We start from the raw sequence: 25,691 nt of genomic DNA on the forward strand, positions 1-25,691 counted from the left end.
TGGCCGATGGAGACGTATTGATTTGAATGTAAAGAGACCAGTAGACCGTCTGTGTGTCGTTAATGTAAATCATAGCTGGTGATTACTGGGGTGGTGTAAAAGCAATATTGACCTGTGCGGATGTGTGTGAGTGTGTGAATGTCTGTGCATCTCTGTGTGTGTGTGCGCGTGCACATGCGTGTGCCTTGTAAAAGACCAGCCGTTAACATAGATGGAATACATAAGTAATGGCTTGTAGAACAGTCCTGTGTAGCTCAGTTGGAAGAGCATGGCACTTGCAACGCCAGGGTTGTGGGTTCGTTTCCCACGGGGGGCCAGTATGAAGAAAAAAAAAATTTATGCACTCACTAACTGTAAGTCGCTCTGGATAAGAGAGTCTGCTAAATGACTAAAATGTAAATGTAGAAGGTGCTGCTTGGTGTAATTTGACAAGACTAACTTTGTGGGTCATTTGGGATAGCTAAGCGTACACCAAAAGCCTACTAACATCATCTTACACCTAGGGCTGTTGCGGTGACTGTATTACCGACAGTTAACGCAGTAAAATTCCACGTGACTGTTGAGTCGCCGTAATCTCCTAGTATGCACTCTGGACATGCATTAGTAGTACCCAACTCGCTAACGATCATCAGGTCACTAATGGCCTGGTACTCAGTGCTCTATTGTCCCTCTAACCACTCTGACATCAATGCAAATGCAATATAAAATCACATCAAACACATCATCAAAACAGTATGTTCTTTTAAAACTCACCTCACTGTGATTGATCAATTTGAAGAAAGAAATTCAACAACAGGTTGAAACTGAGTGGGAAAACATGGTCATTGTGGATGTTCTTTTCAAAGCACAACACAATGAAATGGGCAGCGCTTTCTAAGGTGATGATTAATTCAGAATGTCCATATGCATATTAGAGTTTATGCATACGCATAGGCCTATGAGCCCAATCCCCCCCCCCCCCCCAAAACAAACCCTGAATTAAAATAAAGATTGTGCTGTTATACAATACATAGCCTATCTCATATTACGCATCGCAGAAAAACATATATATATAAAAAAAAAAAACGGATTTAAGATTTCTTTGGGACATAATTGGTATAGCCTGTACTCCAAACTTAATCAAATTATATTAATCGCCTTTGAGTGTGGACTGTATTATTATGCATACTGGATGGACTTAGTTACCTGATGCTATGCTCCAAACTTTCTATTCATGAGTCTGGGAAAGAACGTATAGGCCTAGGCCAGTGCTTCTCAATTATTTTCTGTTACGCCCCCCCTAGGAAGAAGTAAACATTTCGCGCCCCCCAACTCTCCGCCGCGACTGTAAATAGTATAATTTGTCTATAAAATTGTTATAAGTACACCTCTGCATAACATTGTATCCTTATTAACATTAAAGAAAACAAAAAAAAGAAAAAAGAAAGAAATATAGATCAATTTACAACAAAGAATAACTTTATTAACATTGTTTTTTAGTCTGTAACAGAAAATACTTAAAGTGCATCAATTTGCCTGAAAAAAAAAAAAAAAAAATGAATTTTTTTTGACCATTTGGTACTGTAAAATATAATCAATAAATAATAATACATTCAAATGTATCAGCAACATTAACTCAGGAGCACAATATATGAAACACTTTGACCTATAAAACAAAAATGAATAAAACAATTTGTGCTGATTTAAAAAAAAAAAAAAAAAAAGGAGGTCAGGATTAATGGCTACAATGAGCACGTTTTGCAGTGCACAGCTTTTCGAAGCGGGGTTTGAAGCATGATACTGCAACTCTCAGCTCCTGCTCAATGTTTAGCTGGGACCTCTACTTGGTCTTCAGTGCAGCAACAGCAGAGAAGCCAGTCTCACAAAGATAAGATGTTGCAAAAGGAAGAAGAATGCCCATGGCCCTCTGCCCTAAGAGTGGATACTGCCTCTCTACACTCAGCCAGAATTCACTCCGTGTCTGTGATGTGAACCTCATTCTCAATGTGGAGTCAGATGTCATATCAATGAACTGGTCCTCCTCTGCAGAGCTGAAACCAGTTGGAGCTGGTGCATTGAATGGATCTCTCACCCAGTCATATTGGGAACTGTTTTCAGGGAAGTACTTTTTAAAGAATCCCATCAGTGATGAAATATGCTCCTTTAATATATGGAATCACTGAGGTGGCATCATAGTCAGTAGTGTCAACAAATTCATGCAGGTTCTCGAATGAATCAGTATTTCCTTCATCAAGTCGCCTGCCCCACATTGCAAGCTTTCGAGTGAAAGATCTTGTCTGTGACCTGAGGGAGGTGTTTATCTTTCCCTTGAAGCTGTAGATGTAGTTCATTTAGCTTTCCAAATATATCACTCAGGTAGGCCAGCTTTGCCAGGAAGTTCTCATCGCTAAATTTCTCTGCGAGGTCATACTTGTGCTCCAGCTCCGAAAACATTCTTATCTGCTCTCTGAGCTCAAAAACTCGGGACAAGACTTTTCCTCGTGACAGCCACCTTGCTTCACTGTGAAACAGCACAGCTTGATGTTCAGCTCCCATCTCCTCACAGATAGCAGAGAAGACTCTTGTTTTTAGTCGTCTGGTCTTTATAAAATTGACTACACCTACAATGTCAGTCATAACCTCACTTAATTCAGAGGAAATGTGCCTTGATGCCAGTGCTTCTCTGTGAATAACACAGTGTGTCCACTCAGCATTAGGTGAGGCCTTCTTGATGAGTGCCCGAAGTCCTTTTCTCATCCCTGCCATGGTCTGTGCACCATCACTGCAAACACCAATGCAGTTCTCCCACTTTAGCCCATTCTCAGTCAGGAAGCAGTTCAGCATTTTGAATAGCTCTTCAGCTGTGGCTCTGTCTCTGACATATTTACAAAAAAGTAGATCCTCACACTGGGAGTTTGTCATGTCAAAACGTACATAAGCGATAAACAAACAGTCTTTGTTGCTGTCAGTTGCTTCATCGAACTGTAAGGCAAAACGTTTGTCTTTGAGTTTATCTACCAGCTGTTCTTTAAGATCGTTAGCAATGTCATTTATACGTCTGGCGACAGTGTCATTGGACAGAGGGATAGTTTTTATTTTTGCAGCACTTGCGTCATCCAGCATGACAGAGACCATGTCTAATGCTGCAGGCAGTATCAGCTCCTCTGCTATGGAGTGTTTTTTTTTGCACTTAGCAATTTGGTACGCCACCTTATATGATGCTAACAGTGCTCGCTGGTTTACTGAAGTAGCATTCACAAAGCGGGACGATTGTTGGCAATATTCGGCAAGTTTTCGCTGAAAAAACTCAAGCGGCTTATCAGCGTGATTGGGGTGTAATGTCTTTAAGTGACGCCTTAATTTATTTGGCTTCATGCTGTCCACTGCCAACATTTTTAGACACAGTAAACATACCGGTCTTTCCTCGTCTCCCACCGTAGTCACAGTGAAGCCAAGCGCTACATACGCTTCGTCATATTTCCTCGTCTTAGCTTTCGGGAGACTTACGTTTGTCTCATTATCTCCGTCTCTCTCCGCCTTTCTTTTCATCCCTGTTAAATATTTTTCCATGGTGTCTCTTAAGGGTTTGTTATCTGCACTTCATATCTCCTGCTCTGTGCTGTGTGCTCTTCTTCAGTGCAAAAAACCCTACTCCCTGCGGCAAAAAAAAGCATGTTCCACGGGGTCACACGCGCCCCCCCTGGCATTGCTCCGAGCCCCACCAGGGGGGCGCGCCCCACTATTTGAGAAGGACTGGCCTAGGCAATGCTGTTGGTTCATTGATTGTGCAGGATGGCTTAGAGTTAGCCTACAATTAAAGTGAATTTGTATTTGATTTTGAATAGCCTAGTAATACGGCATTTTTTATATTTTCATAATTAACAGGCTGACACATTACCATTTAGCTACAGAATATCTCCCCACTGTGCGGTTCCATCTTCTCCTCTCTCTCCTTCATTCCTTTCTCCATTACGCAGAGAGAGGGGGCTGTCAACAGTTTAATGAAATAGGTTTTGTTGTGAATACATGTTACTATCGATGTTCCCGAACAGATTTCACTAGGTTTCCCAAATTAAGCACTGGCTAAATGCAGGAACAGGGTTGGAGAGCCCATGGCATACAGAGTTTGGGCGGAATATCAGTTGTCGCCCAGCAAGAGGCCTGGAAAAACGCCTGAAAAACGCCTGAAAAATGAACCAGCGGGAAAGCGGCCTCCATTCACAATTCGAGTGCATATGGATGACGTCTTTTTTCCCCTGTTCCTGCCCATTTGATAATGGGCCATTCTAAATCTAAACTAATTTCACATATTAGTAAAGACAAGATTAAATTAAGAATGGTGAAAATATGATACCCTTGAGGAGAGAACAGTGTGTGCAGCCTGAGGCAAGGAACAGAGCGCAAGCTTTTTTTGCTACTTTCTCAAATCATCAATAACCTATAGTCGCATCATGCAGCCCATATATGTTTTGATTTCTAAGACATTCTAAGGTTTGTATCATTCACAACTAAAGTTGCCAAATAACTCTAAATCTAGCGTGTAGGACCTGTCTCAAATGATCACTTTTACGCTCAACATAGCCACTTCATATGCACACTCGCTCCGGAATGGGAAAAATATCCTTTCTATTTTATTCAGTTAATTATATTCTTCTTAGTATAAAATCATATAATATAAAATAATGGCACAGGACTTATAAGCATATCTTGTCTGCTAAATGAACAAGCCTGCAGCTTCTTTAGACCTGCCTAAAATAAATAATGGATTTATTGTGATGGTGTATATTAAATTGATTTATTCAACTTTTTGAAATGTAGATGTTCTAAAGGCACACATCAGCAGCTTGTAAGCATTGAAGCCTGTAGATGCCAAATGTGTTTATGTTCATTGAAACCGGCAGTCTTTTGCATGACAATAACCGGCTGACAAAATGTCATGACCGCCACAGCAGTACTTACACCAACATCCTACTAACATCATCTTACCCCAACAGCCTACTAACATCATCGTTAACCAACAGCCTACTAACATCATCTTACCCCAACAGCATACTAACATCATCTCAACCAACAGCCGACTAACATCATCTCAACCAACAGCCTACTAACATCATCTTACCCCAACATCCTACTAACATCATCTTACCCCAACATCCTACTAACATAATCTTTCACCAACATCCTACTAACATCTTACCCCAACATCCTACTAACATCATCTTTAACCAACAGCCTACTAACATCATCTTTAACCAACAGCCTACTAACATCATCTTACCCCAACAGCCTACTAACATCATCTTTAACCAACAGCCTACTAACATCATCTTTATCCAACAGCCTACTAACATCATCTTTAACCAACAGCCTACTAACATCATCTTTAACCAACAGCCTACTAACATAATCTTTAACCAACATCCTACTAACATCATCTTACCCCAACAGCCTACTAACATCATCTTTAACCAACAGCCGACTAACATCATCTCAACCAACAGCCGACTAACATAATCTTTAACCAACATCCTACTAACATCATCTTACCCCAACAGCCTACTAACATCATCTTTAACCAACAGCCGACTAACATCATCTCAACCAACAGCCGACTAACATCATCTTACCCCAACATCCTACTAACATAATCTTACCCCAACATCCTACTAACATCTTACCCCAACATCCTACTAACATCTTACCCCAACAGCCTACTAACATAATCTTTAACCAACATCCTACTAACATCATCTTACCCCAACATCCTACTAACATCATCTTACCCCAACATCCTACTAACATCATCTTACCCCAACATCCTACTAACATCATCTTACCCCAACATCCTACTAACATCATCTTACCCCAACATCCTACTAACATCATCTTACCCCAACATCCTACTAACATCATCTTACCCCAACATCCTACTAACATCATCTTTAACCAACAGCCTACTAACATCATCTTTAACCAACATCCTACTAACATCATCTTACCCCAACAGTCTACTAACATCATCTTTAACCAATAGCCTACTAACATCATCTTACCCCAACATCCTACTAAAATCATCTTACCCCAACAGCCTACTAACATCATCTTACCCCAACAGCCTACTAACATCATCTTTAACCAACAGCCTACTAACATCATCTTTAACCAACAGCCTACTAACATAATCTTTAACCAACAGCCTACTAACATCATCTTTAACCAACAGCCTACTAACATAATCTTTAACCAACATCCTACTAACATCATCTTTAACCAACAGCCAACTAACATCATCTTTAACCAACATCCTACTAACATCTTACCCCAACATCCTACTAACATCATCTTTAACCAACAGCCAACTAACATCATCTTTAACCAACATCCTACTAACATCATCTTACCCCAACATCCCACTAAAATAATCTTTAACCAACAGCCCACTAACATCATCTTTAACCAACAGCCTACTAACATAATCTTAGATTAGGTGGCCATGATGGTTCCCAACATCCTACTAACATCATCTTACCCCAACATCCTACTAACATGATCTTTAACCAACAGCCTACTAACATCATCTTACCCCAACATACTACTAACATAATCTTACCCCAACATCCTACTAACATAATCTTACCCCAACATCCTACTAACATCTTACCCCAACATCCTACTAACATCATCTTTAACCAACAGCCAACTAACATCATCTTTAACCAACAGCCAACTAACATCATCTTTAACCAACAGCCTACTAACATCATCTTTAACCAACAGCCTACTAACATCATCTTACCCCAACAGCCGACTAACATCATCTCAACCAACAGCCTACTAACATCATCTTACCCCAACATCCTACTAACATAATCTTTCACCAACATCCTACTAACATAATCTTTCACCAACATCCTACTAACATAATCTTTAACCAACAGCCAACTAACATCATCTTTAACCAACAGCCTACTAACATCATCTTTAACCAACAGCCTACTAACATCATCTTTAACCAACAGCCTACTAACATCATCTTACCCCAACAGCCTACTAACATCATCTTACCCCAACATCCTACTAACATCATCTTTAACCAACAGCCAACTAACATCATCTTTAACCAACAGCCTACTAACATCATCTTTCCCCAACATCCTACTAACATCATCTTACCCCAACATCCTACTAACATCATCTTTAACCAACAGCCTACTAACATAATATTTAACCAACAGCCTACTAACATAATCTTTAACCAACAGCCTACTGACATCATCTTATCCCAACATCCTACTAACATCATCTTACCCCCAATATCCTACTAACATCATCTTACCCCAACATCCTACTAACATAATCTTTAACCAACAGCCTACTAACATCATCTTACCCAAACATCCTACTAACATCATCTTTAACCAACATCCTACTAACATCATCTTACCCCAACATTACATTTACATTTACATTTTAGTCATTTAGCAGACGCTCTTATCCAGAGCGACTTACAGAAGCAATTAGGGTTAAGTGCCTTGCTCAAGGGCACATCGACAGATTTTTCACCTAGTCGGCTCGGGGATTAGAACCAGCGACCTTTCGGTTACTGGCACAACGCTCTTACCCACTAAGCTACCTGCCGCCTTACCCCTACTAACATCATCTTACCCCAACATCCTACTAACATCATCTTACCCCAACATCCTTCTAACATCATCTTTAACCAACATCCTACTAACATCATCTTAGATGTTGGCCTAGTCATGTTATTATGACTAAATAGAATACCCAGTATCACTTGTCATTGTGTCAGAGCACGAATAAAGTTGTTCCCATACAGCTTGCTGGCCTGAATGTTTCATCCAGACTGTACTTTTATACCTAAATGATTCAGACAGAGTGACTTGACTACTGAGCTGTTTACCAGTCAACTCCAGTTGTCATGTTTCTCTGATGTCTTCCGATGTGACACTGTTGTTTGGTATTCACTGGCGTGTGTGTGTCAGTATTCTGAGGTGATGCTGGTTGGTTGTTAATCACGTGTGTCTGTGTGTGTGTATATATTAAGGTGACGCTGTGTTGGTTGTTAATGGCTGGTGTTTTTTTGTTGGGGCTGACTGCGTTGTGATGAATGTTCTAGAAGGTTACTGATGTTTCTCAATGGGGAGAGCTGTCTGTTGTCTGCACCTGTAGGACACCACCTCCACGGGACTGATGAATGGCTAACACCGCTACCAACACCGCTACCATGACACGGTCACATGCCACCCGCCAACTACACCAAAGTGTGTGTGTGTGTGTGGTTGATTACTTATGTTGCTAGTCCGACTACGCCAACTGTCAATGTCGGGATGGGGAGTGTTCTCTCATATGACGTTCAGTGACCTGACCTCACCTCACAGTTGTGTCCTGCTGTTCAGTGCATTAGTTCACTTTAAAGCTTTTCCATTTTCTTGTGACCATCAACTAAAGAAACCAATGTCTATTGGCACAGCCCAGGCTTTAGCCTTGACCTGGAAAAAACTAGCACTGTCCCATCTGGAGAAAATATGCTCTCCAGTGTGTTTTTCTAAATTGTTCTTAGTGAGCTTCTTTAGTGTAGTATGGGGCTGCAAATTCAATGTCTGTTTTGTATGGAATGTCATTGTTTATTTATTGAACCCTTATTTTACCAGGTAAGTTGGCTGAGAACACATTCTCATTTACAGCAATGACCTGGGGAATAGTTACAGGGGAGAGGAGGGAGGATGAATGAGCCAATTAGAAGCTGGTGATGATTAGGTGGCCATGATGGTATGCGGGCCAGATAGGGAATTTAGCCAGGACACCAGGGTTAACAACCCTACTCTTACGATAAGTGCCATGGGATCTTTAATGACCACAGAGTCAGGATATTCATTCCGTTTAACGATCCGTCCGAAAGACGGCACCCTACACAGGGCAATGTCCCCAATCACTGCCCTGGGGCATTGGGATCTTTTTTCAGACCAGAGGAAAGAGTGCCTCCTACTGGCCCTCCAACACCACTTCTAGCAGCATCTGGTCTCTCATCCAGGGACCGACCAGGACCAATCCTGCTTAGCTTCAGAGGCAAGCCAGCAGTGTGATCTGCTCATATGCCCAAGGAATCTTACATTAAGCGTCCTCTTACATGTTTAAGGTATTTCAGATTACATAGCTATCAAGTTACATGATGTACCTTCTTTCAAACCTGATTGATATAACTGGGACATTCCACTCTATAGCATTCTGAAAATGTTTAATGTCTACAATAACACCAATCAGGAACATATATGGTAGTGATGGTACATAGCAACCTTCAGTAAGCCCTGATGATTGGCTGTAGAAAGGCGACTTCTCGCCTCTTAAGTGCAGTCTGACAGTCCTTTTCTCTCCTTTATACTCCTATATAGACAGTCCTTTTCTCTATATAAAGCTTTTCACTGCTGGAAGGCGAAGAAGAAGCTGGGGCAAATGATCTTTCAGTGCGCCTATCTCTCTTCTCTCTCTTTCTCTCTTTTATTTTCTCTCCCTCGTCTCTTCATGCCCCCCCCTCTCTGCTTGTCTCGCTCTCTTTCTCTAGTAGTCTGCTTGTCTTTCTCCACTCTCTCTCCCCTTTGTACAGTACCCAAATTAAGATTCCAAACAAGGCGTCTACCCCTGATGCTGTGCTTTGATAATAGATAACAACGTACATTTTGACAGCAGGATGCTTTATCACCAACAAAACCTGAAGGTGCCTCCTTTTAAGCAACAAAAACAGCATGGGGACGCTTCAATTCTTCCTCCTCCCTCTCTCCCTCCATCGCTCCCTCTCCCCTCCCCCTTCCATCATTCTGTCTTCCTCTGTCAATCAATGGATGTTTTGAAAAGTACTTTGTAACCACGGAAGCAAAATAGAGAGGGAGCGGTTGAAGGGTCATAACTGGCTCAGTGGAATCTGGAGACCTCCGGCTGTCTGATATTGATTAGTCATGTCTGAGCTTAAGGATGAGTAATGGAGCAGGATGACCTTACCTCAGGATCAGGCTGGGTTGTTACAAACCTTAAACAGTCAGGGTAGCATGCTGTTTTCATTCATCAGTGCAACAAGAGGTCTGATTGACGTTATTTATTGAGGTTGTTCATCGGATGACAGGTAGAGTTTTTGTTAATGTAAACTGCTCTCCATAGTTTTGCCATATTCAGCTGAATGCATTCAAAATCGGGCATGCTAAACGTCAGTAATCATAGCTCAGTGGCACTTCCTGGAATTATCGCGTACAGGCACATTTTGTCACAGTCTCTTAACTCTCACAACACCGTTTACGCAGAGCATCAAACCCCATTGGACATGAAAAGGGGCAGAGGAGACCTTGCTCCTGCTGAATCACAGTTTCCCCTGCTCCCTGTTCATCAGAGAGGCATTGAGAGGCAACCGCCTTCTTTGGACCCAAAATTGAGTATCTGGCTGTAATATTGTGATGCTGCTTCCCTCAGGGCCTGTGTTCTGGGCAGAGATGTGATTTGTATTCAGAGTGAGGGGCTGGTGTGGTCTGTGTGGCGCTGTAGAATTGGAAGCCAGGTTTTTCATATTGATTTTGATCCTTGTGGGGAGGGGTGAGTGAGGCGAGGCGTAGAGAGAAGAGGAGCCCAGTTAAATTAGTTTACTGACTTTTACTCAGGAATTGCAGATTGACTAATGGATGATGTCACTTGTTTGGTCTGCTTACCTAAGGGAGGCTTCATGAGACTTATTGGAATGCTCAGGATCGGAGCATTCAGAAACCTTGTCCTGTCTCTGTCGGCACATTGTGAAAATTCCCTCCTGTTGAACCAGACTCAGGAGTCCGAATGCCATGACAGAGAAAAGGCCTATGTCATATCCAGGGGTCTTGTTAAAAGCTATCTACTGTACTTTGCTTGTGAATTACCAGTCCTTTTCCTACAAAACATTGTCATTGTCGTCCAGAGCGAGTTTCAAGTCACACCTCTTTATGAAATGACAAATGTGACGTCAGTCCCCTCACAATGACACATTCTGTGGATGTGAATGGGTTAGGTATTACACCCAGGAAGTAGCATCTTATCCTTGAGGGCCTCTGACTACTGCATCTCTCCACAAAGAGCACTCCATCCATCCTTCTTCCAGCTTTTCTTCTGTAGCTCTTTCTGAATAGATGTTCTTTGGTCACCTCTCTCTCTCTGCCCAGATTGGGTATGGTGATGGCGCTTGAACTTTAGATGGCCAGATGACTGATGCATTGGTAAAGGTCGGAGGTCGTGTATGTGATCAGTAGAAGAGAGCTGTCACCCCCCCCCAGCAGGTGTGCTGTGTAGATAGCATCACACCGCCTTAGCGGTTTGTGTCTTTGAGCCACCTCGGCGCAAAGGATTCTGGGAGCCCTGCCAGACTCGTTGGCCACAGGAGTAATCACTTTTATAGAAGCGGGGCTGACGTGCAGGGGGAGATACACATACACACCAGTGTTTTCCATTAGCGTCGGCTAATCAGACAGTTACAATAACTTTTTCCACTTCATATTAACTAGGCTACCTTTCATTTAAAGGTTTCAAATCGCTAGTCCGTAGTACCCTCTCCCGCTAGAATGAACGATATGCATCTTCTTGCGATCTATTGATAGGATAGGCTGCCTGTCAGTCACAAAGCGAGCGATGATAGGGAAACGCAGTCTGCTGTCTGTTCCGCCTCCGGGTATGATTTGTGTGCACTGTGGTTGGTTGCAGTCAAAAACGGAAGAGGGAGAGAGCATGATGCTCGTGAATTTTCACGTCCCATGTAATGTAAGTGGTAACGATGAGTCGTAATCCACGACTAATAGTTGTTTTCTCGCACATTCATTTATTTTCTTTTGCGTGTTTCACATAGCCAGCCATGCAGAGTCGTGGCGCATAGTAGGCTATTTTACTGTGCTTTGATTGACACCTGAACAGTAAGTTGACTAGTTTATAAAAGGTGTTGAACTGACTACATAAAGTTGATCTCCTATATCCCTTTCACGGCCGGACTACCGCATTTGGGGCCCCGGGACACTGACCTCCAGGGGGCCCACAACTCAAAAAATAAAAAACAATTGGTTAGGGGCCACCTGGAGGTCGGGAGCCCCGGGGCACGTGCCCTGTGTGCCCGTTCGGTAATCCGGCCTTGATCCCTTTGCCATTCATAAATCATGCAACTTGGTTATATGTCTATTATATCGTATCGGGCCAAGTAAACCAAAGGATTTCCTAGGTTTCCAGAGCTTGAAGAATTCTTGAAAGAATAATGTGCAAATATTGTACAATCCAGGTGTGCAAAGCTCTTAGAGACTTACCCAGAAAGACTCACAGCTGAAATCGCTGCCAAAGGTAATTTTTACATGTATTGACTCAGGGGTGAGAATACTTATGTAAATGAGTATGTTTTTCATTTTCAATACATTTGCAAACATTCTAAAAACATATTTTTTCACTTTCTCATTATGGGGTACTGTGTGTAGATGGGTGAGATTTTTTATTTTTTTTATACATTTTGAATTCAGGTTGTAACACAACAAAATGTGGAGTAAGTCAAGGGGTATGAATACTTTCTGAAGGCACTGTATAATCAAGCTGTTTATCAGTCTCTCTGTGACCGCCGATAACTTCGGAACGAAGTTCACTACAAATACAAAGTTATAAATGTCTTTGCAATTGAACAAGCGAAGGATCAAAATAAAATAAAAACTGAGATGACTGCGTAAAACAATGAATACCTATAGGCTACATAGGCCTATATATTTCAAACATATGGTAATAAATGTAATGTTCAGTCAATTGAGTTCTATTTGTAGGCTACACTCTCTGTAATTGTTGCCTCAATATATTTCATGATGTGTACCAACGTGCGCAATCATGTGCCAAATAAATCTGTGATTGAGTGCATTATCTCTCTAGAAGCTGTTCCGTCGTCAGTATTGTGGTATAATTCTAATGTTAAGGTAAGATTTGAATGGAGAAATGTGGTCAGAGAGCAGTGCTGTATCAGTATCGACACATGCTTTCTGCGTGTTGTTTTGGGAAACGCATGTTACGTCTTCGTCCGTTGTAGGAAAGATGCATTGTTAAAACACTCGTAAGCCTAAGTTTCATCGCTATCGGGAAACATCTAACAATACACTGAATTCATACATTTTCAGTAATTTAAATTGTAAGGTAATGTCTTCCTACACAATACTGCAGCAAATTGTTCCAATCTGGGAGGTAAACTCGATAAAGTATTCAATAATTTCACTATGTGTTTTGGATGGAATCAAGGCATTAAATGTACCAGAGGCCACCAAAATGGAGCTCCTTAGGCAAAACAATTTGTCAACTGGCTGGCTATTTTTGGTATTTGGCTGGCTACTCTATGTACTTGTGGAAAACACTGACACGGACACGCACGCCGGCCGAGTACTCAAGTCCTTGTTTTCATTTTAATGTATTGTGGAGTGTGATCCATCTCTTTTTTTTTTTTGCGTGTAATTTTCGTGTCCTCTCTGTACTGCATCATTCCCAACCATGCATTAGGTAATTGTGGCACTCTACTGTATTGGTGTTGTAGGGAGATACAGCAGTGTCACTGCTCCATTTAACCTCTGTTGTGAGCAAGGACTCTGTCCTGTCTTCTCTCTCTCTGTTTTTATTGATTGGGCTTTGAGCTGTCCTGTGTATTTATTTATTTTCTCATTTTTTTTGTCTTTCAGGGAGAAGGAGAGGGAGGAAAACCCGGAGGCGGAGTTTGGTGAGACCTGGCTGTTCTTCGGTTGTCGCCATAGAGACCGAGACTTCCTGTTTAGGTGAGTGTCATTCTGACCAAAATGTTGGGTCTTTCCAAAATGGCACACTATTCTCTATGGGCCCTGGTCAAATGCAGTGCGCTATATAAGGAGTGTGATCCCATTTCGGCTGCACCCATGCAACCCCAAAGTCTAGCACCCACCTGGGTGACCTTGGACTTTTTCTCCAATCAGTGCAGATCGTCATGTAAACAAACAAACTGAGTGAGCAGCATGGTTCCCTGTAACGTGCCACTTCCTCTGTGTCCTTGACGGTTGTGGTGTGATTGAGACGGCGGTAAGATTGAAGTGGACCTTGAAGGACAAGACTTTAAACTTGATATAATGGGATTATGGTCTGGCTGCCCCATAGGACCACAGAGATACAGTATGTCTCACTAGAACTACACTGTATGGCAGAGATAGGCAACTAGATTCAGCCTTGGGACGATTTTTGTTGGAGCTGATGGTTGGGGGGCCGGAACATAATTATAATAATTTGACCACAACTAAGCGCAAAAATAGATTGTATTTGAAAATAACAATCATTTCATCATACCTTGATTACATTGAGACACGATCGCTTATGTCTCTTTTTTTATTTGTGGGAATATATGGGAACAGATTTCCTAAATTAAACACATTTCTAGCTGCATTCCTTTTGATTTTACAGTATTTATTTACCCAAAACTAAAATCCTTTTATATAAATATTTATATACAGTTGAAGTCGGAGGTTTACATACACCTTAGCCAAATACATTTAAACTCAGTTTTCCACAATTCCTGACATTTAATCCTAGTAAAAATTAGGTTAGGATCACCACTTTATTTTAAGAATGTGAAATGTCAGAATAATAGTAAATCAAATGATTTATTTCAGCTTTTATTTATTTAATCACATTCCCAGTGGGTCAGAAGTTTATAAACACTCAATTAGTATTTGGTAGCATTGCAAACGTTTCGGGTAGCCTTCCACAAGCTTCCCACAATAAGTTGGGTGAATTTTGGCCCATTCCTCCTGACAGAGCTGGTGTAACTGATTCAGGTTTGTAGGCCTCCTTGCTCGCACACGCTTTTTCAGTTCTGCCCACAGATTTTCTATAGGATTGAGGTCAGGGCTTTGTGATGGCCACTCCAATACCTTGACTTTGTTGTCCTTAAGCCATTTTGCCACAACTTTGGAAGTATGCTTGGGGTCATTGTCCATTTGGAAGACCCATTTGCGACCAAGTTTTAACTTCCTGACTGATGTCTTGAGATGTTGCTTCAATATATCCATATAATTTTCCTTCCTCATGATGCCATCTATTTTGTGAAGTGCACCAGTCCCTCATGCAGCAAAGCACCCCCACTGCATGATGCTGCCACCCCCATGCTTCACGGTTGAGATGGTGTTCTTTGGCTTGCAAGTAGCGGTAGCAGGTAGCTTAGTGGTTAAGAGCGTTGTGCCAGTAACTGAAAGGTCGCTGGTTCTAATCCCCGAGCCGACTAGGTGAAAAATCTGTCGATGTGCCCTTGAGCAAGGCACTTAACCCTAATTGCTCATGTAAGTCGCTCTGGATAAGAGCGTCTGCTAAAAAAAAAAAAAAATAAAAAAATAAAGCCTTCCCCTTTTTCCTCCAAACATACCGATGGTCATTATGGCTAAGAGGACATCAGGCCAGAGGAGATTTCTCCAAAAAGTACGATCTTTGTCCCCATGTGCAGTTGCAAACCGTAGTCTGGCTTTTTTATGGCGGTTTTGGAGCTGTGGCTTCTTCCTTGCTGAGCAGCCTTTCAGGTTATGTCGATATAGGACTCATTTTACTGTGGATATAGATACTTTTGTACCTGTTTCCAGCATCTTCACAAGGTCCTTTTGCTGTTGTTCTGGGATTGATTTGCACTTTTTGCACCGAAGTACGTTCATCTCTAGGAGACAGAACGCGTCTCCTTCCTGAGCAGTATGACGGCTGCGTGGTCCCATGGTGTTTATACTTGCGTACTGTTGTTTGTACAGATTAACGTGGTACCTTCAGGCATTTGGAAATTGCTCCCAAGGATGGCTGATTTCTTTTGATTTTCCCATGAGGTCAAGCAAAGAGGCACTGAGTTTGAAGGTAGGCCTTGAAATGCATCCACAGGTACACCTCCAATTGACTCAAATTATATCAATTAGCCTATCAGAAGCTTCTAAAGCCATGACATTGGAGTTGTGATACAGTGAATTATAAGTGAAATAATCTCTCTGTAAACAATTACTTGTGTCATGCACAAAGTAGATGTCCTAACCGACTTGCCAAAACTATAGTTTGTTAACAAGACGTGTGGAGTGGTTGAAAAACGAGTTTTAATGACTCCAACCTAAATGTATGTAAATTTCCGACTTCAACTGTATATATATTTATATTCTTTTTTCCTAAAAATGTTGGTGGGACAAAATAAATCACTCACGGGCCAGTTTTGGCCCACGGGCCGCCTGTTGCAGACCTCTACTGTATGGGCTACTGAGCAACACTGGTACATACACAGGGATGGGGAGATTTTAGCGGGGATGGGGCATATCGTTAGGATGGAGGGTATATTGTACACTGTAATGTTACAAACCCATAGATAGAGAGATATACAGTAGATATGACATACAGTAGATGTTGCAATTCCAGTTCAGAAGACTTGAAACCATTTTATTTCAAACCAAACTTACTTGCTTAATAGAGAATGCAAATCTACCAAGCTCTCCTCAAATGACTCCTAACACAACACAAGGCCATGTGAAGGCCAATGCACCAATCAAAGCTGTATTCTGACTAGATCACAAAGCGATGCATTGGTCCCGGAAATCATGAAAGAACAGATCAAAGAAAAATCTGCCTGTGTTCGTATATTTCCCTCTATCTCTTTGTTAAATACGTCCTCACAGCCAGGTATCCTGGGCTGATGAGTGTTTGTTCACAATGTGGGTCTCTCTATCTGGGGGAATTCAAAATGGACGCCCCACCGTGAAGACTGAATCGATTTAACATGTACTAATGAGCATGAAACAGCTGTATCAATCAAAACCAAATGCTGCATTTTCGGGAAGACGTAAAAAAGATTGTTCTTGCACTGTAGGAAGGCACATTTGGATTCATGTTATGTATGAAACTGTATGTTTACTGTGTGAAAAACCCATGTCAGCATCATATTTCAAACATGCTCTCTTGCAGCATGATAAAATCATTATATTAAACTTTACTCCAGAAATAAAACACAGCCTGCAATGTTTCGCATGTTCTTTATTATTATTATTATTATTGACCTAACCCGACTAGCCGTCATAAAAAATAAGTGTTCTCTTTGATGCTAAATATATCCTGTGGTCCTAGGCTAAACCCTGACATCTTGGGTGTGACATTATAGAGTAAAGTTCATTCCAGAATGTTCTTTAAAAACAAACCGGCTCTGGGATCAGCCTAATCAACCCCAACACTTAACATCTGTGTTAGAGGTTGACACCAATCTGACCTCCAGTCAGTTACGCTCAACCAGACACTCGGACCCCCTGCCGTTTGCACTCCTTTTCTCCCTTTCCCTCCCTATTTTTTCTCTCTTTTTCCCCTCTTTTCATGGATTGTGATTTCACTGCTGAGGGAAATGGGGTTACCGAGCTCTTGTTAAGGGCCAGAGTCGCACAACCGGACCAGGGCTGTTTTCTCTGTCAATACACACCACGGTTTGACTGAAGCCAGAGAGAAGAGCATTGCACAGTGGGGTGTGGGTGGGACCCCTGGTACCAGGATGTTAACCTTTCAAACAGAAATGAAAGTCGCATGATATTGCCTGACATTCAACAGAATAGAGGGGTAGGGAGAGAAAAAAGAGATTGGGAAATGGCAATACTGTTTGTCTCTCATGGAAGTCTTATACAGTCAGGTCCAAAAACTATTGGCACCCTTGATAAAGATGAGCAAAAAAAGACTGTATAAAAATAAATACAAATACTGAGCTATATTGTATGCTAAAAAAAGGAGGAAATTATATTATTTTATACTAATACAATTGCTCAGAGAAAGAGATTTTGTTTAACCCTCCCGTTGTCCTAGGGTCAAAATGACCCGCAACTGTGTTGAACCAACTTTATTAAATTTTTATATTTTTGGGATCATTTGTGAGAAGGAGGCAGTGATACTTTCTTTAAAGTCTCACTGCCTCCTTCTCACAAATGATCCCCAAAATATAAAAATTAAATAAAGTTGGTTCAACACAGTGGCGGGTCATTTTGACCCTAGGACAACGGGAGGGTTAACACATTATTTTTTTTCTTAAAAAGATAGTTGTCAAAATTATTGGCACCCCTAAAGATTCTTATAAAAACAAACAAAATTACATCTGCATTACCATTCTACTTTTTTAAGTTGACCTCAGTATAATGAAGTGTATTGTGACCTTCCATGGCTTCCTGTTTCACTGGGATATAAAAATGAGGTAACCTGCATGTAAAATCTTTGTCATCCATCATCATAAAAATGTGGTAAACTTTCCTGGCATTGGACCCATGTGTATCTTGTCCCCACGCACAATGAGGAAGATATTTTGGGAAGCAAAGTAAATTAGAAGGGCCAAAGTTGGAGAATTACAGAACTTTGTCACATCTTCAGGTCTCCAAATTTACAATTAGACACCACCTCCATGCTAATAGGATCTTAGGAAGGGTTGCCAGAAAAAAGCCTATATTGAGAGCAACAAACTAATGTAAACACCTGAAGTTTGCTAAATGGTATTGGCACTTGGATTGGAACCGGTGGCATGTTCAGATGACATGAAAATAGATATCTTTGGCCATGCACACCAGTACTGGGTTTAGCGTTGAAAGAAGGCTGTATCAGTAGAAAATAACCTCATACCTACTGTAAAATATGGTGGTGGATCTTTGACGTTATGGGGCTATTTTGCTTCCACTGGTCCTGGGGCCCTTGTTAAGGTCAAAGGCATCATGAACTTTACCAAGTACCAGGACCTTTTAGCCAAAAACCTGGTTGCCTCTGCTAGGAGGCAAGAACTTTGCAGCAAGTGGATCTTCCAGCAAGACAATAACCCCAAGCACACATCAAAATCCACAAAGAAATGGTTAACTGATCACAAAGTCCGCATTTTGCAATGTCCATCTCAGTCTCCGGACTTGAACACCATTGAAACCTGTGGTTTGAATTGAAGAGGGCAGTCCATAAGCGAATAATGAAGGATATCAAGGATCTAGAAAGATTCTGTATGGAGGAATGGTCTAAGATCCATTCCAATGTGTTCTCTAATCTCGCATAACATTTTAGAAATGCACTCAGTACTGTTATCCTCGCAAGGGGAGGGTGCCGGAGTATTGAAAACAGGGGTGCCAACTATTTTTACACGTATCTTTATTTTTTATTTTTGTTATTTGTTAAACAAAATCTTTCTGTGAGCAATTGTATTGGTATAAAATAATATAAATTCCCAATTTTGGGGGCATACAATATAGCTCAGTATTTGTATTTATTTTATACAGTCATTTTTTGCTCATCTTTATCAAGGCTGCCAATCATTTTGGACCTGACTGTATATCTGGAGAGAATATGTTGTCATGCTTTCCCCCCTAGACTTTTCTGTTAGTCAACACCTCACGTTAAAGGGTCTGTGTTCTTTATATTGTTATTTCACAACCAGGAAGTGAACCCTCATCACTGCTCTGTTGATACAGTCTGTGACACATAGGGCCGTCTAAGATTCTAGTCCAGACAGTCCCAGGGGACACACGTTCACTTCTCTCTCTTTCTCTCTTTTTCTTCCCTGTTTTTTCTCTTGTTATTCTAGCGCAGGGATCATCAACTAGATTCAGCCGCAGGCCGTTTTTTTTTCTTGAGCGGATGGTCGAGGAGCCAGTACATAATTACAAATAATTTGTAGACTGCAAATTGACCGCAAGAAGCCCAAACATAAATAATATTTGACTAGAACATAATAATTTCAAACCTTGCTTACATTTGAATATGATCACGTGTCTCTCTATTATGCATGGAAATACTTGGGATTCAGATTTCCCAAATTAAAATCACTTGGAGCTGATTTCCTGGTGTTTTTACAGTTTATGTCCAACAATGAAAATTCTATAAAAATTATATAATATAAAGTACCAGTCAAAAGTTTGGACACACCTACTCATTCCAGGGTTTTTCTTTATTTTTACTATTTTCTACATTGTAGAATAAAAGTGAAGATATCAAAACTATGAAATAACACATATGGAATCATGTAGTAACAGAAAAAGTGTTAAAAAAATTATTCAAAGTAGCCACCCTTTGCCTTGATGACAGCTTTGCACACTCTTGGCATTCTCTCAACCAGATTCATGAGGTAGTCACCTGGAATGCATTTCAATTAACAGGTTAAAAGTTAATTTGTGGAATTTCTTTCCTTCTTAATGCATTTGAGCCAATCAGTTGTGTTGTGACAAGGTAGGGGGGGTATACAGAAGATAGCCCTATTTGGTAAAAGACCAAGTCCATATTATGGCAAGAATGGCTCAAATAAGCAAAGAGAAACGACAGTCCATCATTACTTTAAGACATGAAGGTCAGTCAATCTGGAAAATGTCAAGAACTTTGAAAGTTTCTTCAATTGCAGTCGCAAAAATCATGAAACACTATTATGAAACTGGCTCACATGAGGACCACCACAGGAAAGGAAGACCCAGAGTTACCTCTGCTGCAGAGGATAAGTTCATTAGAGTTACCAGCCTCAGAAATTGCAGCCCAAATAAATGCTTCACCGAGTTCAAGTAACAGACACATCTCAAGATCAACTGTTCAGAGGAGACTGTGTGAATCAGGCCTTCATGTTTGAATTGCTGCAAAGAAACCACTACTAAAGGACACCAATAAGAAGAAGAGACCTGCTTGGGCCAAGAAACACGAGCAATGGACATTAGACCGGTGGAAATCTGTCCTTTTGGTCTGATGAGTCCAAATTTGAGATTTTTGGTTCCAACCGTTGTAGGTGAATGGATGATCTCTGCATGTGTGGTTCCCACCGTGAAGCATGGAGGAGGAGGTGTGATGGTGTGGGGGTGCTTTGCTGGTGACACTGTTGGTGATTTATTTAGAATTCAAGGCACACTTAACCAGCATGGCTACCACAGCATTCTGCTGCGAAACGCCATCCCATCTGGTTTGCGCTTAGTGGGACTATCATTTGTTTTTCAACAGGACAATGACCCAACACACCTCCAGGCTGTGTAAGGGCTATTTAACCAAGAAGCAGAGTGATGGAGTGCTGCATCAGATGACCTGGCCTCCACAATCACCCGACCTCAACCCAATTGAGATGGTTTGGGATGAGTTGGACTGCAGAGTGAAAGAAAAGCAGCCAACAAGTGCTCAGCATATGTGGGAGCATATTCCTCCCCAGGAGACTAAAAAGATTTGGCATGGGTCCTCAGATCCTCAAATACAGCTGCACCATCGAGAGCATCCTGACTGGTTGCATCACCGCCTGGTATGGCAAATGCTCGGCCTCCGACCGCAATGCACTACAGAGGGTAGTGTGTACGGCCCAGTACATCACTCGGGCCAAGCTTCCAGCCATCCAGGACCTCTATACCAGGCAGTGTCAGAGGAAGGCCCTAAAAATGTTCAAAGACTCCAGCCACCCTAGTCATAGACTGTTCTCTCTGCTACCGCATGGCAAGCGGTACCGAAGCGCGAAGTCTAGGTCCAAAAGGCTTCTTAACAGCTTCTACCCCGAAGCCATAAGACTCCTGAGCTAATCAAATGGCTACCCGGACTATTTGCGTTGTCTTCCGCCCACCCCCTCTTTTAACGCTGCTGCTACTCTCTGTTTATTATCTATGCATAGTCACTTTAACTCTACCTACATGTACATATTACCTCAATTACTTCGACTAACCTGTGCCCCCAAACATTGACTCTGTACCGTTACCCCCTTGTATATAGCCTCGCTACTGTTATTTTACTGCTGCTCTTTAATTTTTTTACTTAACACTTATTTTTCTTTAAGCTGCATTGTTGGTTAAGGGCTTGTAAGTAAGCATTTCACTGTAAGGTCTACACCTGTTGTATTCGGCGCATGTGAAAAATAAACATTAGATTTTATTTGAAGACTGTTGGAAAAGCATTTCTCATGAAGCTGGTTGAGAGAATGCCAAGAGTGTGCAACGCTGTCATCAAGGCAAAGGGTGGCTACTTTGAGGAATCTAAAATTTAAAATATATTTTGATTTGTTTAACACTTTTTTGGTTACTACATGATTCCGTATGTGTTATGTCATCATTTTGATGTCTTCACTATTATTCTACAATGTAGAAAATACACTGCTCAAAAAAATAAAGGGAACACTAAAATAACACATCCTAGATCTGAATGAATGAAATAATCTTATTAAATACTTTTTTCTTTACATAGTTGAATGTGCTGACAACAAAATCACACACAAATTATCAATGAAAATCAAATGTATCAACCCATGGAGGTCTGGATTTGGAGTCACCCTCAAAATTAAAGTGGAAAACCACACTACAGGCTGATCCAACTTTGATGTAATGTCCTTAAAACAAGTCAAAATGAGGCTCAGTAGTGTGTGTGGCCTCCACGTGCCTGTATGACCTCCCTACAACGCCTGGGCATGCTCCTGATGAGGTGGCGGATGGTCTCCTGAGGGATCTCCTCCCAGACCTGGACTAAAGCATCCGCCAACTCCTGGACAGTCTGTGGTGCAACGTGGCGTTGGTGGATGGAGCGAGACATGATGTCCCAGATGTGCTCAATTGGATTCAGGTCTGGGGAATGGGCGGGCCAGTCCATAGCATCAATGCCTTCCTCTTGCAGGAACTGCTGACACACTCCAGCCACATGAGGTCTAGTATTGTCTTGCATTAGGAGGAACCCAGGGCCAACCGCACCAGCATATGGTCTCACAAGGGGTCTGAGGATCTCATCTCGGTACCTAATGGCAGTCAGGCTACCTCTGGCGAGCACATGGAGGGCTGTGCGGCCCCCCAAAGAAATGCCACCCCACACCATGACTGACCCACCGCCAAACCGGTCATGCTGGAGGATGTTGCAGGCAGCAGAACGTTCTCCACGGCGTCTCCAGACTCTGTCACGTCTGTCACATGTGCTCAGTGTGAACCTGCTTTCATCTGTGAAGAGCACAGGGCGCCAGTGGCGAATTTGCCAATCTTGGTGTTCTCTGGCAAATGCCAAACGTCCTGCACGGTGTTGGGCTGTAAGCACAACCCCACCTGTGGATGTCGGGCCCTCATACCACCCTCATGGAGTCTGTTTCTGACCATTTGAGCAGACACATGCACATTTGTGGCCTGCTGGAGGTCATTTTGCAGGGCTCTGGCAGTGCTCCTCCTGCTCCTCCTTGCACAAAGGCGGCGGTAGCAGTCCTGCTGCTGGGTTGTTGCCCTCCTACGGCCTCCTCCACGTCTCCTGATGTACTGGCCTGTCTCCTGGTAGCGCCTCCATGCTCTGGACACTACGCTGACAGACACAGCAAACCTTCTTTCCACAGCTCGCATTGATGTGCCATCCTGGATGAGCTGCACTACCTGAGCCACTTGTGTGGGTTGTAGACTCCGTCTCATGCTACCACTAGAGTGAAAGCACCGCCAACATTCAAAAGTGACCAAAACATCAGCCAGGAAGCATAGGAACTGAGAAGTGGTCTGTGGTCACCACCTGCAAAACCAGTCCTTTATTGGGGGTGTCTTGCTAATTGCCTATAATTTCCACCTGTTGTCTATTCCATTTGCACAACAGCATGTGCAATTTATTGTCAATCAGTGTTGCTTCCTAAGTGGACAGTTTGATTTCACAGAAGTGTGATTGACTTGGAGTTACATTGTGTTGTTTAAGTGTTCCCTTTATTTTCTTGAGCAGTGTAGTAAAAATAAAGAAAAACCCTTGAATGAGTAGGTGTGTCCAAACTTTTGACTGGTACTGTGTATATATTTTTTCCTCCAAATACTTGGGCCGCCAAATAAAACCACCCCCGGGCCAAATTCGGCCAGCGGGCCACCAGTTGAGGAACCCTGTTCTAACGTTTAACGTACTTGGTAATCTAGGGATTTAGTTGCAGGGCTGTCAGAGGTAAAAAATAATTGTTCGTAATGAGTCATTCAGAAAAATACATGTCAAGAGATAAACATGGTAAAGGTATTGTTGCAGCAACAATACAAGACATTTAACCCAATGAAGGAGAGAGAGAAATGGAAAATAACAACAATACTTCTCCTTCGCTCTACCCCCCTGCAGTATTTACTGCATTTTTACTCATTCTAGTCATGGTCTCCATATTTTATTAAAACTAGCTTTTAAAAGTCTCCCAGCTATTGCAAAACAATCTTCACCAGAGTCCCTTTAACCAGATATTTTACATTTACATTTTAGTCATTTAGCAGACGCTCTTATCCAGAGTGACTTACAGTTAGTGAGTGCATATATTTTTCATACTGGCCCCCCGTGGGAATCGAACCCACAACCCTGGCGTTGCAAGCGCCATGCTCTACCAACTGAGCTACAGGAGGCCTGCCTGTATGTTGTCTAGTCTCTGTCTGTCTGTCTGTCTGTCTGTCCGCCTCTCTATCCTCTCAACCTTGGGTATGGTTCTTCACCGGCCCAGAAAACTCAGTAAACCTTACCCTGCTGTTGCCAACTACCCAAGGCCCTGTAAAAACATATTGAAGTGGAACACACACACACACACACACACACACACACACACAATGTTGTGGCAAGTATAGGTGGATTGATTGTAAAAATATGCTTATAAGAGGGACTCGACCTTGCTTATGAAATCCACTTTTTACCATTTATCTTCCATTAAATAAGATGTATTGGTGGGCTGTGTTTTTATACGTAGGCTTGTACACACTGCTGGGATATAATTTGATTGAGCTTGACTGCTTTTTGTCTGTTTTGGAAATGAAAACTGCTTTCATGCCCTGAACTAACTCCCCATCGCTTTCTTCTCTCCCTCTTTCTCTCTCTTCTCTTCTTTCTTCTCTCTCTCTCTTCTCTCCTCTCTTTCTTCTCTTCTCGCTCACTCTCCTTAATTTTTTTCTCCAGAGAGGAGCTGCAGGGGTTTGTGGGTAAAGGAACCCTGACCCATCTGAAAGTGTCTTTCTCGCGAGACACTCGGATGGGGACAGAGACCGAGACAGGACCTAGATACGTCCAACACAACCTGCTCCTCCATGCCAAAGACATCACCAACCTTCTCCTCAAGGAGAATGGATACCTCTACATCTGCGGGTGAGCTCCATTTTGATGGTGGTGATGATGATGTCAATAGGAAAACCATGGAATAGTCTGGTTCATTGAGCTCATTATTTTAGTGGCTGTGGATTTAGTGGATCTGGATTTACTGACTTTCTTACTTTGCTCCCACAGTGATGCTAAGAACATGGCTAAAGACGTGAACGAAACCCTGATAGAGATGGTATCAGCAGAGCTTCAGCAGGATAAACTAGATGCCATGAAGAGATTGGCTGGACTCAGGGAGGAGAAACGCTATCTACAGGACATATGGAGCTGAGTGGATGAATCTTCAACATATCTTATGTCGCAGACTGAAAAGGTCCATATATAATTTTTGTGGGCCATTAATTTCCTTTCAGCAACACATAAACTGACCATATGGATTGGGTTGCATGTTGTTCCTCTTGCCTCATAGCACCTGACAATAAACTTAATAAACTGACCATATAAGATTGAGTTTAAGTACTGTAGTTTTATAGTGGAATTATGCAAGAATAACACACTACTTACTCCTCATCCTACTTCACATTCTTGTCTTCCAATACCTTTTCGCTGTGTGCAAAAATGTGTCAAATACAAAAGGTGTGTTTGCTTGAAAAGCTTTAAAGGTCTCTGATGTGTTTCTTATGCTCACTGTATGATGATAAAATGAGTGATATGGT

General features: G+C 41.9%; 1 protein-coding gene across 2 annotated transcripts in view; it reads left to right on the forward strand.

Moving 5' to 3' along the window:
• The window catches only part of LOC311109197 (methionine synthase reductase-like), a 34,303-nt gene extending 8,818 nt beyond the window's left edge, over window positions 1-25,485 (forward strand). For both annotated transcript variants that reach the window (XM_084152044.1, XM_084152043.1), the window contains exons 13-15: window positions 13,683-13,775; window positions 24,838-25,023; window positions 25,162-25,485. In XM_084152044.1, coding sequence (XP_084008170.1) covers window positions 13,683-13,775; window positions 24,838-25,023; window positions 25,162-25,306 — 424 coding nt within the window. In that variant the 3' untranslated portion in view covers window positions 25,307-25,485. The remainder of the gene's footprint in view (window positions 1-13,682; window positions 13,776-24,837; window positions 25,024-25,161) is intronic.
• Window positions 25,486-25,691: the final 206 nt, after the last annotated feature.

This window comes from Coregonus lavaretus (genome assembly GCF_964263955.1).
Source record: "Coregonus lavaretus genome assembly, chromosome: 34".
Classification (NCBI taxonomy): Eukaryota; Metazoa; Chordata; class Actinopteri; order Salmoniformes; family Salmonidae; genus Coregonus; species Coregonus lavaretus.